Source organism: Leptosomus discolor, chromosome 1 (assembly GCF_034619465.1).
Source record: "Leptosomus discolor isolate bLepDis1 chromosome 1, bLepDis1.hap2, whole genome shotgun sequence".
In the NCBI taxonomy this organism is placed as follows: Eukaryota; Metazoa; Chordata; class Aves; order Leptosomiformes; family Leptosomidae; genus Leptosomus; species Leptosomus discolor.
The window spans coordinates 11,347,408-11,369,470 of NC_141391.1; the positions used below are offsets into that span (position 1 = coordinate 11,347,408).

The 22,063-nt window shown below is 40.8% G+C and overlaps 1 protein-coding gene across 1 annotated transcript in view; it reads left to right on the forward strand.

Moving 5' to 3' along the window:
- MTNR1B (melatonin receptor 1B) overlaps positions 1 to 16,489 on the forward strand; it is a 34,622-nt gene extending 18,133 nt beyond the window's left edge. The window contains exon 2 of the mRNA XM_086481720.1: positions 15,621 to 16,489. Within this exon, the coding sequence (XP_086337846.1) occupies positions 15,621 to 16,489 (869 nt within the window). The remainder of the gene's footprint in view (positions 1 to 15,620) is intronic.
- Positions 16,490 to 22,063: the final 5,574 nt, after the last annotated feature.

Genomic DNA, 22,063 nt, shown 5'->3' on the forward strand with positions numbered 1-22,063 from the left:
ACATGCTTCCAGTCCTTCATCTGAAGCCCCACAGAGCAGTTGAGTAAATCACTGTGGAAATTACCACTTGCATGTCTTCATTTCCATAAGAGGAGATCCCAACATTTGTTCTGGTCAAAATGCCCTGTTCTGTTTAAATGGGTCTACAGGGCAAAGCTACAAGGTGCACCTTATCGTAGCTAACCAAATCTCTAGGCTAACTGGTGCTGAGTACATCTCATAGTCTGCAATATTCCCAATTTTATTCATTTGATATATCTGCTGGGTATTTTGAATATCTTCTGTAATATCTTGAGTCTTATATTTCAAAATAGAATTATTTTATATTTTGGTGTTTGTTGTTTTGTATTTTTTTTAATTCAACTGATCTGCTAGTGAATATTAAAAAAAAACCACAAACCAAACAGCTTAACAAAACAAAACATGGGTTTTGTTTGCACAAAATTATTTTCATTCTTCAATTTCCTGTCCTCCTTTCTAGAAGGTGGAAGGTAAGTTATTCTAAGGACCTGAAAGCTGGTTTAGTTGCTGTCAGAGAGAAAAACACTCCAACATAATTTCCTTTCCCCAAATTCAGGCTAAAGACAGTTGCAAAGATGAAGATAATAGAAGGTAATAGTGAAGGTAATAGAAGATGAGCTAGCCTTTCACACAATACCAATTAGTATCTGCCAGGATACAATAAAGTTTAGCCCAGAGTTTTTAGCAATGAAATATCCTTACTTTGTTTGCTTCCATGCTCCACTTTTTTGTAGGTGATCTGAACCAAGTTGTAGGGGTTTGTTTTGTTTTTTAACAAAATAACATGCTACAAAATGCTACATATTTCATTGATTTTTCTACAAAATGCAATATAAGTTTTGGGAGACTGAAGAAAAATAATTAACAATAATGGGTTGCCTGGCTATTTATAGGACCTGGTTAGACTGCACTTATTGTGTTTTATAGCTTTTCATAGTAGCCTCTTTGTCAGCAGTAAATGAGTTTTCATACTTGCAGTTGTGCATGTAGGTTTCCTATTCTTTCTTGGTTGAAGCAATCAACAGCTCTGATTACTTCAAGTGAAGAAAATTAAGCTGATATGTACTGACAGATACAGGAAACACAACTTCTTTCATGAATTAGTGGAAAAACAGCCTGTTTTTTGTTATTCAAGTGATTATGCTCAGCAACTGGAGATTTTGAAGCTGGGCTGTCAGTGGTGCCCACAGTGGTGAGCACTCAGACTAAATGTCTTTGCTTCATTCCCCACATCAAAAGCAATAGTACCCTAGCTAGAGACATTCTCTCAGCAGCAACAAAAGCCTTTCACCATTCTAGACTAGCCTGAAGGTAAGATCCTGAATGCAGTGTGAGGGCATTGGTATAAGGGATCTTCATCCCAGAGCCTGCTGCAAAATACAGCTCAGTTGCAGGTGGCTAGACATACAGAACCAGGTTATTGCCCCTTCAAACGTTTGTCAACAAAACTGGACTGGTTTTGTAGAGGAGTAACTGGCAAGGACCTGAATGAGAATGTCACATGGTACCACTCAGATCACCACAACAGGGGAGCCCGAGAAGGAGCCATGCTTCCAAATGGAGTCACTGAAAACTACTGTCCTCATCATAAAAGCAGTTGTATCGGTGCAGACCAAGCGCATAGCTGGCCTCATACTCTGTCTTTAACTGTAGATATAAGCAGGCATTCAGGAAAAAGAAAAGAGAACAGAGCAACCTTATATGACGTCTCCTGTATTCTCTCAACTCGTGATTCCTTCCAGCTCAGGGGATTTCCTGAACTTAGTATGGTATGTCTGTTTAGTAATCTTCAATTGATGTTTCTTCCCAGTATTTTTCCGGTCTTTCCTTGAATTCAGGTAAAATTTTTGCATCTGCAAAATCTGTTAAGGTGTTCCACAGATTTACTACCTATCACAGCAGCCACCCCCTTTTGTTTGCTTTGAATTCAACTAGATTTGCTTAATAGCTCTAGCTCTTTTATTGACTCCATCCCTCAGTACCACTATGCCACTATGGTGTCATTTTGGAGCAGTGAGCTGGACAGGCACTGTCGTTTTTTCCAGTGCGCCTAATAGAGGTGGTATTATCTAATGGAGAAGAGCAATGCTGAAGAACCTAGAGTGTTCTTCCTGCTTGGGAGAGTCCTTGCACTTCTCTATCTCAGTATCCCACCTGTTAAATCATGAGAAGGATTTTGTTTTCTTTTAAGCATACTGATGAAGAGCACTCTACAATATAAGTGACAACCTATGTGTACTGGTTCTAGGGTGAAATTCTTGAACATAACCTAGAAAGAGGCAAACAGGCTAACCCCAGAAGAGCAACAGGGCTGGTGAGTAGGGCACTCTCTTGGACTATGGGACACATAACCTCAAGTCCTTTTTCAAAGAAAGGCTCTTCTGCCATGTAAGTGTCCTAACCTCTAGGAGACAGTGAATTCTCTGGAAGAGCCTGTCTTGATTCTTCTGGAAGAGCCTGTCTTGCCCTTTTCTCTCTGAAAACATCCAGTACCAGGAAACTCAGCAAGCTCAGAAAGCGTCAGAAGCCCAGAAAAGTATTTATCACCCCATAAACATACTATCTGTTTAGTGGTCAGACTTTTGCTCTGGAAGAACCAACCGCTTCCTTTTTGCCTGCTGCCCTGATAGATGGTGCGATGTATTGTCTCCGTTGTGGCTGGTGCACTAGGTGGCAATAGAGAGTCATCACTGTCCCTACTCGCACCAGAGGAAGCCACAGGCAAGCAAAATTGTACACCTGGAGGATACAAATCTCAAGCCGTTGCTACGTTTTTAGCAGCACAGCACTAGAAATAATTTTTTTTTACACCTGCAGTCTGTCATGAAACGCATGGCAGCAAACTCACAGCAAGTACCGGTGCTCCCATATTTAACCACAGGAAGAAGAAGCCTGAGCATACAGGAAAGCCAGAGTCTTTGCCCACTGGTTTTATCCATACCTAGCTGCCAAGCATGCCAAAATCATGATCTCAAAACCATATTAATCAACAGTGCAACTTAAGTGCCTCTTTTCAGCAAAACTATGTTGACAACTGAAAGCTACGGCTTATAAGTCTAAAATTCAGCTCCTGCAAATGTAGCTTCCAGCACCAATTCACAGTTGCAGATGTAGGGCCAAGAATACAAGTCTGTCCCAGTCCTGTAAATCACTAAGCCACAATCACAAGTTCCTTTTTGTATGCTGAGCTTCTGTTCCTGTGAATCCTGCATTCTTTGCATTGCTGTGCAGCTTGAAAAAGGGGTGTACAGAGCATTCTCCACTAAACTATCCCACAGTGGGGTGGTTGTATCATCTTAAAATGAAAAGTTCCTCTTCTCATATTCTGCATGACAGCATAGTGCTTTCATCCAGAAAGTGGATGACTAAGGTTTAAACCCTATTTAGTCTGGATTCTAGACTTTTCTGTGAAAACACAGGTGTCTAACTTTCAGGGTGCCTAGGCCTGCTTTCCTCTGAACAGAATGCTCTCCCAAAGCCTTTGGGTAGCTAAACAATAAAAGCATAACTGCCACAGTATATACTCCCCTTCTGCTCTCCATATAGTACAGTCCTGAAGGGCAAAGGAGTCCAGGAAGGCTGGACATTCTTCAAGAAAGAAATCTTAAAGGCTAAGGAGCAGGCTGTCCCCATGGGCCAAAAGACAAACTGGCAGGGAAGAAGACTGGCCTGGCTGAACAGAGAGCTTTGGCTGGAACTCAGGAAAAAAAGGAGAGTTTATGGTGCTTGGAAGAAGGGGCAGGCTACTCAGGAGGACTATGAGGATGCTGTGAGGTTATGCAGGGAGAAAATTAAAAGGGCTAAAGCCCAGCTAGAACTCAATCTGGCTATCACTGTAAAAGGTAACAAAAAAATGTTTCTATAAATACATTAGCAACAAAAGGAGGGCTAAGGAAAGTCTCCATCCTTTATTGGATGTGAGGGGAAACATAGTGACAAAGGATGAGGAAAAGGCTGAGGTGCTTAATGCCTTCTTCGCCTCAGTCTTCAGCAGTAAGACCAGTTGTTCTCTGGGTACCCAGCCCCCTGAGCTGGAAGACAGGGACAGGGAGCATAATGAAGCCCCCGTAATCCAAGAGGAACTGGTTAGCGACCTGCTACACCACTTAGACACACACAGGTATATGGGGCCAGAAGAGATCCACCCAAGGGTATTGAGACAGATGGCAGAAGTGCTTACCAAGCCACTTTCCATCATTTACCAGCAGACCTGGATAATCAGGGAGGTCCCAGCTGACTGGAAATTAGCAAATGTGACACCCACCTACAAGAAAGGCTGGAAGGAGGATCTGGGGAACTACAGGCCTGTCAGTCTGACCTTGGTGCCAGGGCTTATGGAGCAGATCATCTTGAGTGCCATCATGTGGCACTTACAGGACAACCAGGTGATAAGGCCCAGTCAGCATGGGTTTGCGAAAGGCTGGTCCTGCTTGACAGACCTGATCTCCTTCTACGACAAGGAGATGTGCTTAGGGGATGAGGGAAAGGCTGCCATTGTTGTCTACTGAGAATTTGGGAAAGGCTGTCATTGTTGTCTACCGAGAATTCAGTAAAGCCTTTGACACCATTTCCCACAGCGTTCTCCTGAAGATATTGGCTGATCATGGCTTGGACAGGTGTATTCTTTGCTGGGTAAAAAACGCTCTGGATGGCTGGGTGAATGGAGTTCAATCCAGTTGGTGGCTGGTCACAAGCAGTGTTCCCCAGGGCTCAGTATTGGGACCAGTTCTGTTTAATATCTTCTATCAACGATCTGGACAATGGGATCAACTGCACCCTTAGTAAGTTTGCAGATGACACCAAGTTGGGTGGGAGTGTTGATGTGCTTGAAGGTAGGAAGGCTCTACAGATGGAGCTGAAAGGCTGGATAGGCCAAGTGCTGGGTCCTGCACTTGGGTCATAAGAACCCCGTGCAATGCTACAGGCTTGGGGAAGAGTGGATGGAAAGGTGCCTGGTGGAAAAAGAACTGGGGGAATTGGTCAACAACCAGCTGAATATGAGCCAGCAGTGTGCCCAGGTCATCAAGAAGGCCAACAGCATCCTGGCCTGTATCAGAAATAGTGTGGCCAGCAGGACCAGGGAAGTGATCGTGCCCCTGTACTCAGCACTGGTGAGGCCGCACCTCGAATCCTGTGTGCAGTTTTGGGCCCCTCACTGCAAGAAAGACATTGAGGTGCTGGAGCGTGTCCAGAGAAGGGCAACGAAGCTGGTGAAGGGCCTGGAGAACAGGTCTGATGAGGAGCGGCTGAGGGAACTGGGGTTGTTTAGTCTGGAGAAGAGAAGGCTGAGGGGAGACCTGATCGCTCTCTACAACTGCCTGAAAGGAGGTTGTAGTGAGGTGGGAGTCAGTCTCTTCTCCCAAGTAACAAGCAATAGGACAAAAGGAAACAGCCTCAGGTTGTGCCAGGGAAGGTTTAGGTTGGATATTAGGAAAAATTTCTTCACCAAAAGGGTTGTCAAATATTAGAACAGGCTGCCCAGGGAAGTGGTTGAGTCATCATCCCTGGAGGTATTTAAGAGATGTGTAGATGTGGTGCTTAGGGACATGGTTTAGTGGACTTGGCAGTGCTAGGTTAGTGGTTGGACTTGATGATCTTAAAGGTCCTTTCCAACCTAAATGATCCTATGATTCTATGATTCTATTCTCAGTGATGGCAGAGAATTTTCCTTTTTCATATCATAGGATAATTATACTCACCAACTGTTTTAAACATTTTCATAGAACATACATTTCCTAAAAAGAAGTAACCTGCATGTTCCATAGATCAAAGACCAGCCTTGATTCATTGTCTGTAACATTTTTTGCTAATCTCTAAAATACTGCAATTCTAGCAAAAATATATTGCCTGTCCCTTTCCATTACATCAAAGTCTGCAGTATATCCTACTAAGATCTTAAATCATGAAACATAACAACAAAGGAGCGTATCACCACTTTTAAACTGTCATATTCAAAGAAAACAAAAACCCATCTGGCACTTCTTCAGAGCATTCTGTTAAACCTACTGTTAGCAACACACTGTTGAACATTATTCTAGATTAACATGTCTTGGTAAATCAACGATTACCCTAGATCTTGGCTTGTAGTGTCACAGGGAATTCAAACGTCAGTGTGTGAAAGACTTAATTCTCTGCTCTACCTGCTGATGGTGTCCACTTCTGGTGGCTTCATTCCTGCTGATATGAATGGAGTTTCGTCTGTATCAGGCTAGCAGGTTTTTTTTTTTTTTTTCTCATCGATTGTTAGGAAAAAAGTTGACACAGGTGATTTTAAACAGATTTAAAAGTTATCTATTTAAACCAAAAATCAAGAAGAAAGAGGCAGAAAGAAAAGGCAGGGACTGGGAGAATGAAGAATTGCCCGCTGTAGGAGAAGATCAGGTTTGAGACCATTGAAGCAACCTGAAGGTGCACAAGTCCGTGAGACCTGATGAGATGCATCCATGTGTCCTGAGGGAACGAGCGGATGAAGTGGCTAAGCCACTATCCATCGTATTTGAGAAGTTGCAGCAGTCTAGTGGAGTTCCAGCTGACTGGAAGAGGGGAAACCCCCCCATATTTAAAAAGGGAAAAAAGGAAGACCTGGAGAACTATAGGCCAGCCTGTCTCACCCCTGTGCCTGGCAAGATCATGGAATGGATTCTCCTGGAAACTATGCTAAGGCTCATGGAAAATAAGGAGGTGATTTGTGACAGCCAACATGATTTCACCAAGGGCAAATTGTGCCTACCAAATTTGGTGGCCTTCAATGGCGAGGTTTCAGTATTGGTGGATAAAGGAAGGACAACTGATACCATCTACCTGGACTTGCGCAAAGCGTTCGACACTGTCCCGCATGACATACTTGTCCCTAAATTGAAGAGACGTGGATTTGATGGAAAAACCACTCAGTGTATAAGGAATTGGATGGATGTTTGCACTCAAAGTGTCATGATCAACGGCTTGATGTCTGAGTGGAGACCAGTGATGAGTGACATTCCTCAGGGGTCGGTATTGGCACTGGTGCTGTTTAACATCTTTGTTGGCAACATGAACAGTGGGATTCAGTGCACCCTCAGCAAGTTTGTCAACAACACCAAGCTGTGTAGTGCAGTCAACATGCTGGAGTGAAGGGAGGCCACCCAGAGGGACCTTGATAGGCTGGAGAGGTGGGCCCGTGCAAACCGCATGAAGTTCAACAAGGCCAAGTGCAAGGTCCTGCACTTGGGTTGGGGCAATCCCAAGCACAGACACAGACTGGGTGATGAGAGGATCAAGAGGAGCCCTGTGGAGAAGGACTTGGGGATGCTGGTAGATGACAAACTGAACATGAGCCAGCAATGGGCACTCACAGCCCAGAAAGCAAATCACATCCTGGGCTGCAAGAGAAGAAGGGCAGCCAGCAGGTCAAGGGAGGTGATTCTGCCCCTCTACTCTGCTCTGGTGAGACCCTATCTGGAGTACTGCATCCAGCTCTGGGGCTCTCAGCATAAGAAAGACATGGACCTGCTCGAGTGGATCCAGAGGAGGGCCACGAAGATGATCAGGGGGCCGGAGCACCTCCCCTATGAGGACAGGCTGAGAGTTGGGGTTGTTCAGCCTGGAGAAGAGAAGGCTCCGGGGAGACCTTATAGAGGCCTTCCAGTGCTTAAAGGGGGCCTACAGGAAAGGTGGGGAGGGACTTTTTATCAGGGAGGGTAGTGATAGGATGAGTGGTAATATTTTCAAATGGAAAGACGGTAGATTTAGATTAGATATTAAGATGAAATTCTTTACTGTGAGGGTGGTGAGGCCCTGGCACAGGTTGCCCAGAGAAGCTGTGGCTGCCCCCTCCCTGAAAGTGTTCAAGGTCAGGCTGGATGGGGCTTTGGGCAACCTGGTGTAGTGGAAGGTGTCCCTGCCCATGGCAGGGGGGGCTGGAGCTAGGTAATCTTTAAGGTCCCTTCCAACCCAAACCATTCTATGATTCTACAATCAAGAACTACAAGAGCTTAAATACTGTAAAAAAATACTAATCAAGGAAGTCAAAACTAGAGACAAAAATCCGTAGTGAGGAAGTAAGAAGCATCAGCCTTTCTCCAGGAGCAGCTGATGTCTCACTGCATACCATTTGAGCCATATTCACTAAGCCACTCTGAAAAGAGAAACAAAAACCTACCCAGTTCTAAGTTCTGTGTGCCTACCTGGTGCCAGTTCTTCATTCTCTCCGGAGTCATGTTTTTCTTTCCACAATAAAGAGCAAACCTTAAGGAGAACCTCCACAATCAAGCCTGAAATGAACTGCAAGAATTATAGGAACTGAAGCCCAGTGGAAAATGTGATAGGTCAGAAAATGTACGTGTCACTGGCCGCATCAAGAACCAGCAAGAAGTTGTCCAAGCCTTCCATTTAAAATCCACCACCTGAAAGTTTAGCTGAAGTCCTGGCTCTGAAAGCATAACCTTCTATCTTCTTATGTAATTCTTCCATAAAATATTCCAAAATTAACTGAAATTTTGGGAAAGATAATCAGGTGAATAAGTAGTAAGTATCCATGTGTACACAGACATATACAAAATGAAGAAGCTTCAGGAGCGGGACCAGCTTCACAGTTCCATCACAATAATCGCCTGTTTTGCTAAAGTCTTGAACTCTGAGCTGTAAAACTGCTCATACCTTGCTCAGGTTTGCATGCAGGCTTGCACTCAGAATCATCTGCCACTTAAATGGCTTGGCTGAGCAGATTGGTCCTTAGCTTCAGTCTTGGTTATTCTTATACAACCAGGAGTGGAGACATAAACACGTGAAGACAATTTTATACCAATTTGCTCTTACTTGAGTATGCTTCTGTTTTATCTGGTCCAGACCTTGAGACTCATTTTAATGGGGATTCAGTAGGGTCTAGAGCCTGGAAATTATGTTTAAGCCTGGTTCTCAAAAGGTGATGTTACACAAGAAAGTTTAAGACAATACTTCATTAGAGCTGCATAGTTTTGATTACTAATTAGTAATTATAGACAAGGGGAGATTAAAGAGGGAGAGTCTTCTTGACCGAAGGACTGATTGCTTTCTTCAAGCTGTTATATATGCCTCCATGTTGGTGTAGACTCAAACATTAGATCCAATAAGCCACTTGCTGTAGTGAATCCTGGCTAACATGCCTTGGGATGAATGCACTGCTATTTGTCTTCGTCTGAAGGTAAGATCTGCTCTATTAAAAGTTGTAGGAACTCTGAAAGGGGTTTAGGCTTTGATTTTTGTCATTTTACGTCCAAATACCATTCAAGTGCTTCATGTTTTTTCATTGTTGTTATACGGACCAAATGCTTTCAGCATTTCCCATTCTTGTTAATAAGAGGTCTTTTTTTTCTTATATCTGATCGATGTCTCCTTTAAGCCTATGGCAATTCTCTCATTAACTTCAGCAGTCATTAAAGAGGCTTAAAAGGCAGATAATTTACACTAATATATAAGATAAGATAAGATAAGATAAGATAAGAATATTATATAATATAGTATAAGACAATAACGTTGAGGTTAAGACTATAAAAATAACATTTTTTTTCTACAAATTTCTGGTAGTCAGAAAAAAAAGTGATAGGCCGCCAGCAAATTCCATACCAAGCCTAGTATCAGGATCAAGGTTACTTTTATTAGAGAGGGGTGATGCCACAGCTGAGGAAGGATTTTGTATGCAAGCGGCATATCCCTTGCAGAAACTTGGAATTACGATCGAGATTGTAAAACTTCTTTTTCTTTTTTCCGTTTAATGACTTACAGGAAAGAACTAAAAGATTAGCCTCGCCTCATGTATTTTGTGAAGATTTTAAAAACTAGAGCAAGAAAGCATTGTGTATGTGTTTATATAAAAGTAACAGAAAGGATGACACTATGCATCCCTGATGTAATATCTTGTGTCTTTGACTATAATGCTGTCTAGAAACTGAGCCCAGATTCTGTCTTTATACATCAACCACAACAAGAAAGCTATCGTAAGCCTTCCAGAACTCTCTTTTTAAAGTTAATTTTGAGTACAGGCACTACAGGAGTCTGGCAGAGGAGTATAAAGGGGGCTGAAGAGTGAGTTAGCACTAGAGAAATACCTATTGTGTATAAACAGACAGTCTGTCAATCTGACTTCTCGAGCGTGTCTATTACTGTGAACTCTGCAGAGGAATGATGGCTTCATTTCATAGAATGGTATAAGTAATTTATTTTATTAAAGTCAAGAGCTTGCTCCTTTTCCTTTAGTACAAATAAATACCTACAGGTAGTTGTCAGAGTGATATCATAGAAAAATTTTAGTTCTTATAATTCTCAGCCAGTATAAAAGGCTATTTATTTATAATTAACAGTAATGATTATTAAAGGGGATTTTAAGCCTTAAGCCCAAACAAAAAGCTTTCCCACTTACATTCCAACAGAAGACATAATGAAGTAAGATATCTGCAAGAGTAATGCTGAGTTTTCCCTTAAGGCTAGAATATGGAAATGGAAGAATAAAATAAGAATCCTGAGTCATCAATCCTTGGCATTTAAAAAAATCTGCCAATATATGATTGTCATATTCATTCACTTTCTGCCTTGCCTGTCCCCACTCTTTGTATTTTTTTGCTACACAACGACCCAAGCCTGAGAGTAAGAAAGGAGGGGACAGATTAAAATGCAACAGTCTGCACAATAGGCTGCGTAGAAACAATTTTCCTGTCTTGAAGGCCTTTGTATGCTAAAGAAGGCAAGAATAATGGATGCAGAAGAAAAGCACACAGGGACAAATATTATTTCAGACACAGGGAAACAGAGCTAAGAGGTGATGTCTGTATGCAACACATACGACTTGTTGAACAAATGTGTGACAACCAAAACACCATCCCATAAAAAATAAAACACCATGATATATAATTAATCATTTCAGCCAGTTTGAAACCAAAGAAAGTAGCAAAACCTTTAAAAACTGTTTGGTGATTGCAACTGCTTCTGCTTTCGGTAGAGACATTAAAAGTCAATTGTCTTTTCAGAAGGCAGATGCCTTAAAGTCCTGACCTTACCAAAAAGTTTGTTCTGTGATTAAATTCCTGCTATATAAAATCATATCAAGATTACAAGAGGATGTGAAAGTACCCTTTTTGCTGTTAATTGGAGTAATAAAACCAATATGTAAGAATGCTTAATGAAATATTGATCTTGTTCTGTTTCACACAAAGCCAATATCAGAAGTAATTTTCTTTTTTACGTGCCTAACTATAAATGTTTAAAACAGCACAGATGTGTATCTTTTTGAGACCCTGGCTAGATACTTGGCTTTGAACAGCTACTGCTTGCAATTAAGGGGTATTTTCATTCCAGTGAGGAAATGTGTTTCTTATAAATGAATATAATCTTCTGTCTGATGAAACTGAAATCTAGGAACAAAGTCCACCAGGTAAATTATGGAAATAATGATAATAATTACAACTAGAAGGAGCATTTGGTCATTTCTATTTTGTTACAGACAGCAAAAAGTTACCTCGTTGATTGTCTTATGAATATAATTATAGCCACTCCAAATGCTGTGTCTTAGGTATATCAAGGAACATTTAACTTCTCCAAGGACTTGAAAGATATCTAAGACCCTTGATTTCTCAGAATGTTGATTATATATTTTTTATGAATTAGAAAAGTTTCTCTCTACTTTTCTCTACTTGTACATCATTCATTGTGGTAATATAATATTAAACTTCATTCCACAGTCAGCCACATAGAAAGAAAAAAAATCATTGGACCTTACTTTGCAGTGCACAGTGTCAATACCCAACCCTGTAAACAGCCATAAAAGTGACAAATCGCTTGAGGCCTCTGGAGATATTGTGCCATTTTTCTTCTGTATTGTAAAGTGGTACATTATGTTTTTGACAAGTTCATTGCTAACTGTTGTTATTCATTGCAGCTGGAATTTTCAAGAAGTCCTAAATTACAGACAGAATTTTGAAATTCTCTTGCCAAATGTACTTCACAGTACATTTCCAAATATGATTGGAAGAGCTGAATGCCCATTTGATTTTAACTGAGCAACTACATTTTAGGTATAAACTGATTCCGGGTGGCCTTAGAGATTAGATTAATCTTAGCACACATCCCAGTATAAACTCTCATCTTTCTCCAAAAGGCATTCTAAATCAGAAAAAAGTATTTCTTTCCTTCCTTCCTTCCTTCCTTCCTTCCTTCCTTCCTTCCTTCCTTCCGCCCTTCCGCCCTTCCGCCCTTCCGCCCTTCCGCCCTTCCGCCCTTCCGCCCTTCCGCCCTTCCGCCCTTCCGCCCTTCCTTCCACCCTTCCTTTCGCCTTTCCTTCCTTCCTTCCTTCCTTCCTTCCTTCCTTCCTTCCTTCCTTCCTTCCTTCCTTCCTTCCTTCCTTCCACCCTTCCTTCCTTCCTTCCGCCCTTCCGCCCTTCCGTCCTTCCTTCCGCCCTTCCTTCCGCCCTTCCTTCCGCCCTTCCTTCCTTCCGCCCTTCCTTCCTTCCTTCCGCCCTTCCTTCCTTCCGCCCTTCCTTCCGCCCTTCCTTCCTTCCACCCTTCCTTCCTTCCTTCCTTCCTTCCTTCCTTCCTTCCTTCCTTCCTTCCTTCCTTCCTTCCTTCCTTCCTTCCTTCCTTCCTTCCTTCCTTCCTTCCTTCCTTCCTTCCTTCCTTCCTTCCTTCCTTCCTTCCTTCCTTCCTTCCTTCCTTCCTTCCTTCCTTCCACCCTTCCTTCCTTCCTTCCTTCCTTCCTTCCTTCCTTCCTTCCTTCCTTCCTTCCTTCCTTCCTTCCTTCCTTCCGCCCTTCCACCCTTCCGCCCTTCCGCCCTTCCACCCTTCCTTCTGTCCGTCCTTCCTTCCTTCCTTCCTTCCTTCCTTCCTTCCTTCCTTCCTTCCTTCCTTCCTTCCTTCCTTCCTTCCTTCCGCCCTTCCGCCCTTCCGCCCTTCCGCCCTTCCTTCCGCCCTTCCTTCCGCCCTTCCTTCCGCCCTTCCTTCCTTCCGCCCTTCCTTCCTTCCTTCCTTCCTTCCTTCCGCCCTTCCGCCCTTCCGCCCTTCCACCCTTCCTTCCGCCCTTCCTTCCGCCCTTCCACCCTTCCTTCCGCCCTTCCTTCCTTCCGCCCTTCCTTCCTTCCGCCCTTCCTTCCTTCCGCCCTTCCTTCCGCCCTTCCTTCCGCTCTTCCTTCCGCCCTTCCTTCCGCCCTTCCTTCCGCCCTTCCTTCCGCCCTTCCTTCCGTTCTTTTCTGTCATTCTCTGCCTTTCTGTCTTTCCCTGCCTTTCCTTCTCCTGCCTTTTCCATCTTCTCATGTCTAATACAGTAAGAAAAAACACAAAAGAAATTCTTGTTGCTGTGATGTAGATACATTCTCATAAGATGCTCCTGCTCCTTTGTATGGTTAGAAGAAGCCTTCAAAGTCATCTTATCCTTCCAAAACAGGGATCAGCTGTATCTAGGCTTGTACTAACAAATGTTTATTTCACTTTTCTTACTCCCTCCAGTGGCAGACTCAAAGCAAGATGTTCCAGCACTTCCTTCTTCTTGCCATTAAAATTTTTTCTCAACATCTAATTTGAAACTTCCTTGTTGTGACTGAAGCTTGTATATGTTCACCACAGTCACAGGAAAGGATTATATCCTTCCTGCTTTGCTTTTTTCAAGTTGTCGTGTCCCCCTCAATTTCTCCCTAGTTTGTTCATTCTTTTCTCACGGATCGTAAAACTAGTAGATATTTGCTTTGCTCTAGATTAGCTCTAATTAGAGTTTGCTTCTTTCTTGAAGTGTGACGTCCCAAACTGGAGGTATTTTTCTAATGCCTTAAATAAGACAGAGAAATTACTTTATACAGTTTTGCAGCTGAAAATTATGTTTACCTTTTTCACCACAGCATAACATGACTGAATTGTATTCAGTATAGTGCATATAAAGTCGCAGGAAAGGTCTCCTTGTGCAGCTCCAACAACATACTCAGATAGACCCCCTCGACCCTAAAAGTAGGGAGTGACTGTGGCTTGGGAGGGCACAAAACCCGACACAGTACTATTGGTTTTGTATCATGCCTCTAAGACAAATAGCATGAAATTGCCCTACATCCAGTACCATGTCAGTGAACTGTAGCTATGAAGACACTTGTGTGGCCTTTAGAGTACAAAGAGAATGTGAGACAGGCTGCTAAATATATAATGAGGAACCATCTAGGATAAGTTGTACAACACTCTTGAGATGAGCCATGTGTCTGTAGCCACAGATGGGTGATCCCGCTTTCTGTTAAGTTCACTAGCTATTGTGCAAATTCTGACGAGCATGGTCTTCACCTAAAGTGTACGGGAGAAAAAGAGTCCCCATTCCTTAATTCAGGTTAAGCAAGCTACTGGTGCAGAGCAGGTGGAGCAAACAGCATACATGTGGACTTCTGCCATTTTTTGAGGAGTTTAGCCCTACATGGTTGTTGGTTTTACGGCTCCCAGCTAATGACATCTTTATCCACGGCACTGTTTCTGTACTTAAAATTAAATAGAGAACTGCTTTCCTAGATGAGGACTAGAAAGTTCAGAATTTCTAGAACTGAGTATCTAACTGCTGTTTTAAAAAAATAATTATGTTCCACACACAATTTTAAAAGCTACTTGGGTCTTTTGCACAGCTATTCATGCAGTGAAGTACTTTAAGCAAAAAAGTGAGTATGCAAACCAGAAATGTCTTTTGTGCTACCTAAATGCCAAGAATCTAAAGTTAGTACCTCTATTTTCTATCTCCTGGGAAGTTCCTAGAGAATGATTTCACATTTAATTTTTCAGGAATATAGTTCACTATCTCGCTATTTTATTAAAGTATGCTTAGATACGACGGCCAGAATTTTCAGACTGATGAAAAATACACTGTTTAAAGAAAGACAGTAAGCCTCAAACTTATCACTAAAATTTCTTTAAACATCATCAGCAGAAAAGCGTCTACAGGCTCCTTCCATGAATTTGAATACTTTCTCTTGCATTCATGCATTTTTCCTTTATATAATCAAATATGTTTTTCTACAGAGGATGGTGAAGGCAATTCATTCTTCTTTAGTCAATCCAATGCGAAAATAACAGCAGTATGGGTAGGCCTTTCATGCAGAAAATATCTGTACCACTGACTATTGCGTAGCAGTTTAGAATATACTTAGAACAACACATCCTTCTAATCCCTATAGATCTAGTCTTTGTATATCCTTCTCCTTGATACCTGTCAAGCCCGTTACTATTCCAGCAGTAGGTTAGGATGGCATAATGGCTTGTCTACTTAGCACAATTTAGACTTTTTTTCTTTTCCACCTCATTCGATCCAGCTGTAGAGTTAGCTACACTGAAACAACTCAACACATGCTTATGTAATGGGTCACTGATGGTTATGTTTATTAAAGATTAAAATAAAAAGGAGGATATAATTCAGTTACCAATAGAGTTGAAATATCTTGTTGCTGCAGATATTTGCATGGTGTTCTAAGCTGAACTGTAAAATTATTTCCCATACAGACATATTGGTCCTATATACCTGTCACTTGCTGACATCATCGGTACTATAGCATTGCAGATATTCAAAATAATAAATAGTATTTTCTTCTCATTCACAACTATCCTTGCTTTCAGACTTATGTCTATGTATTTTTCTTTTTCCCCAGGTAATGCATTTGTGGTGAGCCTAGCTTTGGCTGATCTGGTGGTGGCCTTGTATCCATACCCACTGGTGCTCTTAGCTATTTTCCACAATGGATGGACATTGGGTGAAATTCACTGTAAAGTGAGTGGCTTTGTGATGGGACTAAGTGTAATAGGCTCTATTTTCAACATCACTGCAATTGCAATAAATCGATATTGCTATATATGTCATAGTTTTGCCTATGACAAAGTGTACAGCTGTTGGAACACGATGCTGTATGTCTCCTTAGTCTGGGTATTAACAGTAATTGCGACTGTGCCAAATTTTTTTGTTGGCTCTTTAAAATATGATCCACGCATCTATTCATGCACGTTTGTTCAGACTGCAAGTTCCTACTATACGATAGCTGTTGTGGTAATTCACTTCATCGTCCCTATCACCATTGTGAGCTTCTGCTACCTTCGAATTTGGGTTTTAGTGCTTCAAGTTAGAAGACGAGTCAAGTCAGAAACAAAGCCAGGACTGAAGCCAAGTGATTTCAGAAACTTTCTTACCATGTTTGTGGTTTTTGTGATTTTTGCCTTTTGCTGGGCACCTCTAAACTTCATTGGACTGGCTGTAGCCATTGATCCTATGGAAATGGCACCAAAAGTTCCTGAGTGGTTATTCATTATAAGCTACTTCATGGCCTATTTCAACAGTTGCCTTAATGCAATAATATATGGACTTCTTAATCAGAATTTTCGGAATGAATACAAACGAATTTTAATGTCACTGTGGATGCCAAGGCTTTTCTTCCAGGACACATCCAAAGGAGGAACTGATGGTCAGAAGAGCAAGCCTTCTCCTGCTTTAAACAACAATGACCAAATGAAAACTGATACCTTGTAAATGTGTAATAGTCAGTGCAAGAGCTTGTCATGGAGAAACCCAAGAATATAGTTGTAATATTCTGGTCATTCTTGCTTACTTTTGGGGGCTTTTCATTTGAATGCGCTTCGTGACTGGAATACTGTCTTCTTGATAAAGCACATTACTCTCAATTCATGATTTATACAAGATATCAATTGAAAATGCATTTCAGAAAATGCATTAAAGCAACAGGTGAGTGCAAGCTGTTTTAGTTCTGAGAGCTGAATTCTGCTCCCAGACATATGAATGAGACTTTTTATTACTTCAGTGGGAGTTTTGCATTCTTTGTACAAGATCAAGATTCATTTCTTAGAAGATGTAGTGAAGGTACTTGTCTATAGGCACAGCAGCTCATCAAGGCCATGGAGCGATATTTTCCTCCCTCCTGCATCTGAACAAAGACGATGAAGCAGATACTCTGTTTTCTACACATAAGCCAAACATCACATTTCTGTGTGTGTACTGGTGGCAGCAGTAGAATCTGTGAGTCAAACTTGTAAATTGGAGAGAAGAGTATTTGTGTAAAAGCAATTATTGACATTAGAGCCTTTCCTCACAGGTTTTTCATACTCACGTACACTGAGATTTGGAACACAGTGTATCTACTCTGTTCATCTTTTGTGGTCAATTTTATGGTAGATAATATAATACAAATGGTGGATTTCTTACACATTCACTTTACACAATATTCTTCCTTTAGAAAGGATGAATTTTCATTGCACTCCCATTTATCTACCTAAATATATACCTCCAATGTAATTTGATGCACTTTAGCACACCTTACATATTTCCAACAGGCTGGAAATTATGGCATATGACCTGTGATCATCTGGAGTGGCATCTGGACACCAGGCAGGATATTCTAGATCATCTCAAATAGATGGTGCCAGGCCAAAAGAAGAAGCCCTTTTGACTGTAATGGTAGCTGAGATAATTGCCTCACACGTCTATGTCTAATCTTAAAAAACCCCATTGTTGGTGTCTAATCCAAACTAACCTTCAAGTTTCCCTATAGTGGAGATATGTTTCCTTCCACCTGTGATGACAAACGCACATCCAAAGATGAGATTAATTGCTTTGTGGAGGTGCTGGTCTCCTTTCATGGACTTTAGAAGGAGCTCAAACATCTCACTTTGGATAGCTAGGTGGGGATTTACCTTGCCTAATTTGGGATGTCTCCCGTATAGGCATTTCCACACAATTTATTTTCTGAATTCCTACTGTAATCCATGAAGTTCTAGAAAATTATTAATTTTGTCTTGAAACAGGCATCTTTATTGGTCAGGGGAACTGATTGACAGAACTCACTGATTGTACCTTCATTGACTGTAATGGAGATCAGGCAGCTCATGTACACACATTTCAGGCAAAGACAGGGGATCTCAATCCCATAATTAGCGTACCTACAGTTCGTATTTGCACAGTTCATCAAATAAAAGGATGAATTTCCATTTTCTTTTCAAACTCAGCTCAAATTCAAACTGGATTTGTTATTTTTCAGGTAGAACATTGTAACAGTGAGCATACAGATCAGATCACAATCTGGGCTATACTCCACAGCACAGAATCATACAATAGTTTGCATTGGAAGGGACCTTTAAAGGTCATCTAGTCCAATGCCCAAGCATCATCATAATTTACACAATGTGGTTTGTATTATCGCTAAATTAGATTAGGGATCTGTGTGCAAACACACAGTCAATGAGGTTATTTTATCATTAGACCTGAAATGCACATTACTCTTAATAACACTGTTCAGGGAGAGGAGACAGGCCTCTGGTAAATCCGTGTCAGGTATTGAAATAGGAAAACAAGGAATTCAGGTTGCTATTACATTTCAGTTTGGGTTTCCTGACCTGGCAATTATGAAAAAAATTTCTGTGGTAGTGTTAATTTGTACAGGCAATATACTGTTCCTGAAGCCAGAAAGACATATTAAACATCACCCTTATGTTGCTATACATATAAAAAAGCATCAAAGAACCGCAGGATTTCAAATGTTTATTTGCTTGCTGAAGGTCTATGTAAAGCACAACAAAGTAAAAAATGTGATGATTCTTCTAGTTTCTTTCATGTTCTTCAGATAATTTCTGATAATCTTTGAAGATCAGTAGCCTAGGACTCATAGAATAGTAGCCTGATGAAAGCTGAAAACTTTGTGAATAAGAGTAAGAAAGAGATGGGACAAATTTAACCTGTAGCTAAAAGTAGCAATTATTAATATGTAGGTTTTACTTCAAACATAAGTTTGTAAGTCTGGCACAGTTTCGATATGTATTGTCTTTCTTCATGACTTCCACACCAAGGTACTGAACACAGAACTAACATACATTTATGTCTGCATGTGAAACTTTTTGCAGAATAAATAAGGAGTTTCAAGAGTCTGGGAAAATTGCAGGAAAGGACACAAAGTTTGCTTCATTGACAATCTTGCTTTTTTTGACTGCTATGTATATTTAATTTGTGACTTGAAAGTCAAAATATGTTGGCTGACTTGTAGATGAACTAGTATTAGAAGTAAATTGGTTGACCTTTGTATATCACTTGTTGACATGAGTCTGAATAGAGTCCAGAATTTGGATCAAATTCCCCTTATTGTTTTAGCTCCATAAAACAAATCTAAACATCGGAACCACTTTTGTGGCTGCAGAAGTGAGCAGCTGTCATTCTGCATACTCATGGGAAGAAGATTTGAAATTTTTATGACGTCATTTTACAAATTATCTCTGCAGTTTAAAAATTAAACCTCACTTTTAAGAATGCTTGTGCTGGTATCGCCTCAACTATCCTAAATGAAGCTCGCACAAGTAATAGAATAGAAACATAGAATTGTAGAATGGTTTAGGTTGGAAGGGACCTCAAAGACCATCTAGTTCCAACCCCCCTGCCATGGGCAGCGACACCTTCCACTAGACCAGGTTGCTCAAAGCCCCATCCAGCCTGGCCTTGAGCACTGCCAGGGAGGGGGCAGCCACAGCTTCTCTGGGCAACCTGAGGCCAGTGCCTCACCACCCTCACAGTAAAAAATGTCTTCCTAATCTCTAATCTAAATCTCGCCTCTTTCAGTTTGCAACCATTGCCTCTCATCCTATCACTACCCTCCCCGATGAAGTGTCCCTCCTCACCTTTCCTGTAGGCCCCCTTTAAGTTCTGGGAGGCCACTATGAGGCTCCCCGGAGTCTTCTCTTCTCCAGGCTGAACAACCCCAACTCTCTCAGCCTGTCCTCATAGGGGAGGTGCTCCAGCCCCCTGATCATCTTCGTGGCCCTTCTCTGGACCCACTCCAGTAGGTCCATATCTTTCTTATGCTGGGGACCTCAGAGCTGAACACAGTACTGGAACGCAGTAATGCATTGTTCAAAGTAAGAAGTCTTCCAAAATTTGGTCATTCCTCAAAAATGATGCAAAAATTTTGAACAGTGATGAATTATTAGGTGTGGATTCTACCACAACATTTTCTGAATAGGATCCTGCTTTGCATGGTGTCTGCAAGGCCAATGGAGCTATTTAGTGTGGCAGGTGCTGCTATTTAATTGAGTCCTGATGTTTGGACAACAACTCATGCCTCTTTTTATACCAGATATTACTACAAAGCATTGTATTTGAGTTGACTTGGAAATCAATCAAATTAATAAAATTTAAATTTACTTGGAAATGGATCAAATACGTAACTTTTATATTAATTTAGATGACTAAATGCAGCTCTTGCACGGTGAAACCTCTTCATGTAGCAACATTTTATTTTTCCATATAGTAATGTATCCATCTACCTACATCAAAAACCTTAAATTAATTTTCTCTCTTCTCTTATTGTAATCCAAAATCAATTTTGCTTCAACTTACATTTGAAGAAAAAAAATTATAAATGCAATTTAAAATATAACTAACTGTCAAGATAGGTGATAAGCTTATAACATGATTTGAAAGTACAGTCAGCAAAAACATATCAGCTCTGTGCAGATTTATGCATCTTTGAGGAAATTATTTCCATTATGTAAAAGTATATGTATGAGCATATCAGATATAGACACTTTAAGAAAAAAGAGGAGGAAAGTCATGTAGACTCTGTGTTCTGCACAAGGTAACTAGTGAAGGCAAAACTGGGCCTCAGGGACAAAGTCTGTTTCCAGAAAATTTAAAGTGTTTTCAAGCATTTAACGATATCTTGATTAAAAAGTGTTGTATTTTCTGTTTATTAAAAGAAATAAATGAATTCTAGAATTGTTCTTACAATAGGACTTTGATTAGAAAATAGCTTACCCTCACATAGATGGGTACAGACAACTTGTAAATTGTGTTCCAGTAAAGAGGGAAGAGATGTGTGGTAAAGTCTACAAGAGACTGAAGCGATGCATTAGCCTTATCCTGTCTCTCTGTGCAAGTGCAAATTTCACACTCAAGGAAGAATTAAAACTAAAAATTCAGTCCTATTACTGTTGACTTCAGTGAGATAAGGTTTTCTACACCAAATTATTGGCTGAATAGAATAATTTTGCCTGACACATTCTCAGGGACAGAAGTACACTTCTGTCTCTCCATTTCTTCCTTTAAGAATACATTTAGATCAAAATTATTACTTTTATTTCCCAATTGTATTTTTAAAGAACTGCAGAAGTCTGGGAATTTGCCAGTGAATTAATATCTATGAAAGACTGTATATATTTCTTAATATGTATATAACATAACTTTGATCATCTGAACAATTTCTTGCATTTAAAGGCATTTACAGATTTAATGGAAAATGTGGAAGATAATTTATTTTCAGTCATCTATTGATATGTTGCTAGATCTTGCACACCTGGTCTACAATAATAAATCAATATTTTACCTCAAGTTATAATGAGCATGCAAGACATTGCAATGGATGTCAGCTGTAGAATACTTAACTGATTCTTGTTCATTGTCTTGTTAGTAACACCTCCAGCTGTAGCGAGAAACAAAATGACTAAAATTTTTAAAAAATCTATATTTTTATACTTATTTTTGTGGCATAAATTGAATCTGGGGTAAGAACCACATTAAATGCATGGTCAAGTAACATACACTCTGAATTTAACAAATGGAGTTGGAGGTTGAAACCACAAAGAATGTAACCCACTGTGTGTCCCAGTGGCCTTGGTCACGGAGGTGAGACTGTCACGTTCACTAACTGCGAAGACTTGTGTTCAGCCCTGAGTTCTTTAGTCCTTGGGGATAGCTGGGAAGGTCCTACAGAATATTGTTGGTGTCCACTCATGGAACGTATTAATCTCATGTCATCGTGAAGGCAAACCCCCAATTAGTCCAATGGCTTCAGAATGAAGCCTTGAAATTGCTGTATAAAGAATCATTTTTTAGGAGAATAAAGAAGACCCGGCCACAGTAATAGCATTTTAAAAATCATATGTTATGTCTGAAATACATACCAACTAATTTTACTTCTCTGTAAACTTACTGCGGTTCCCTTTTATCTACGTTCATGTGATCAAATCACTAAATGCATGCCAGCTGTTACTACAGGCAGTGATAAGTGAGGTCTGTTGGTGCCAGCCATGGTTTTTAGTTACAAATTAA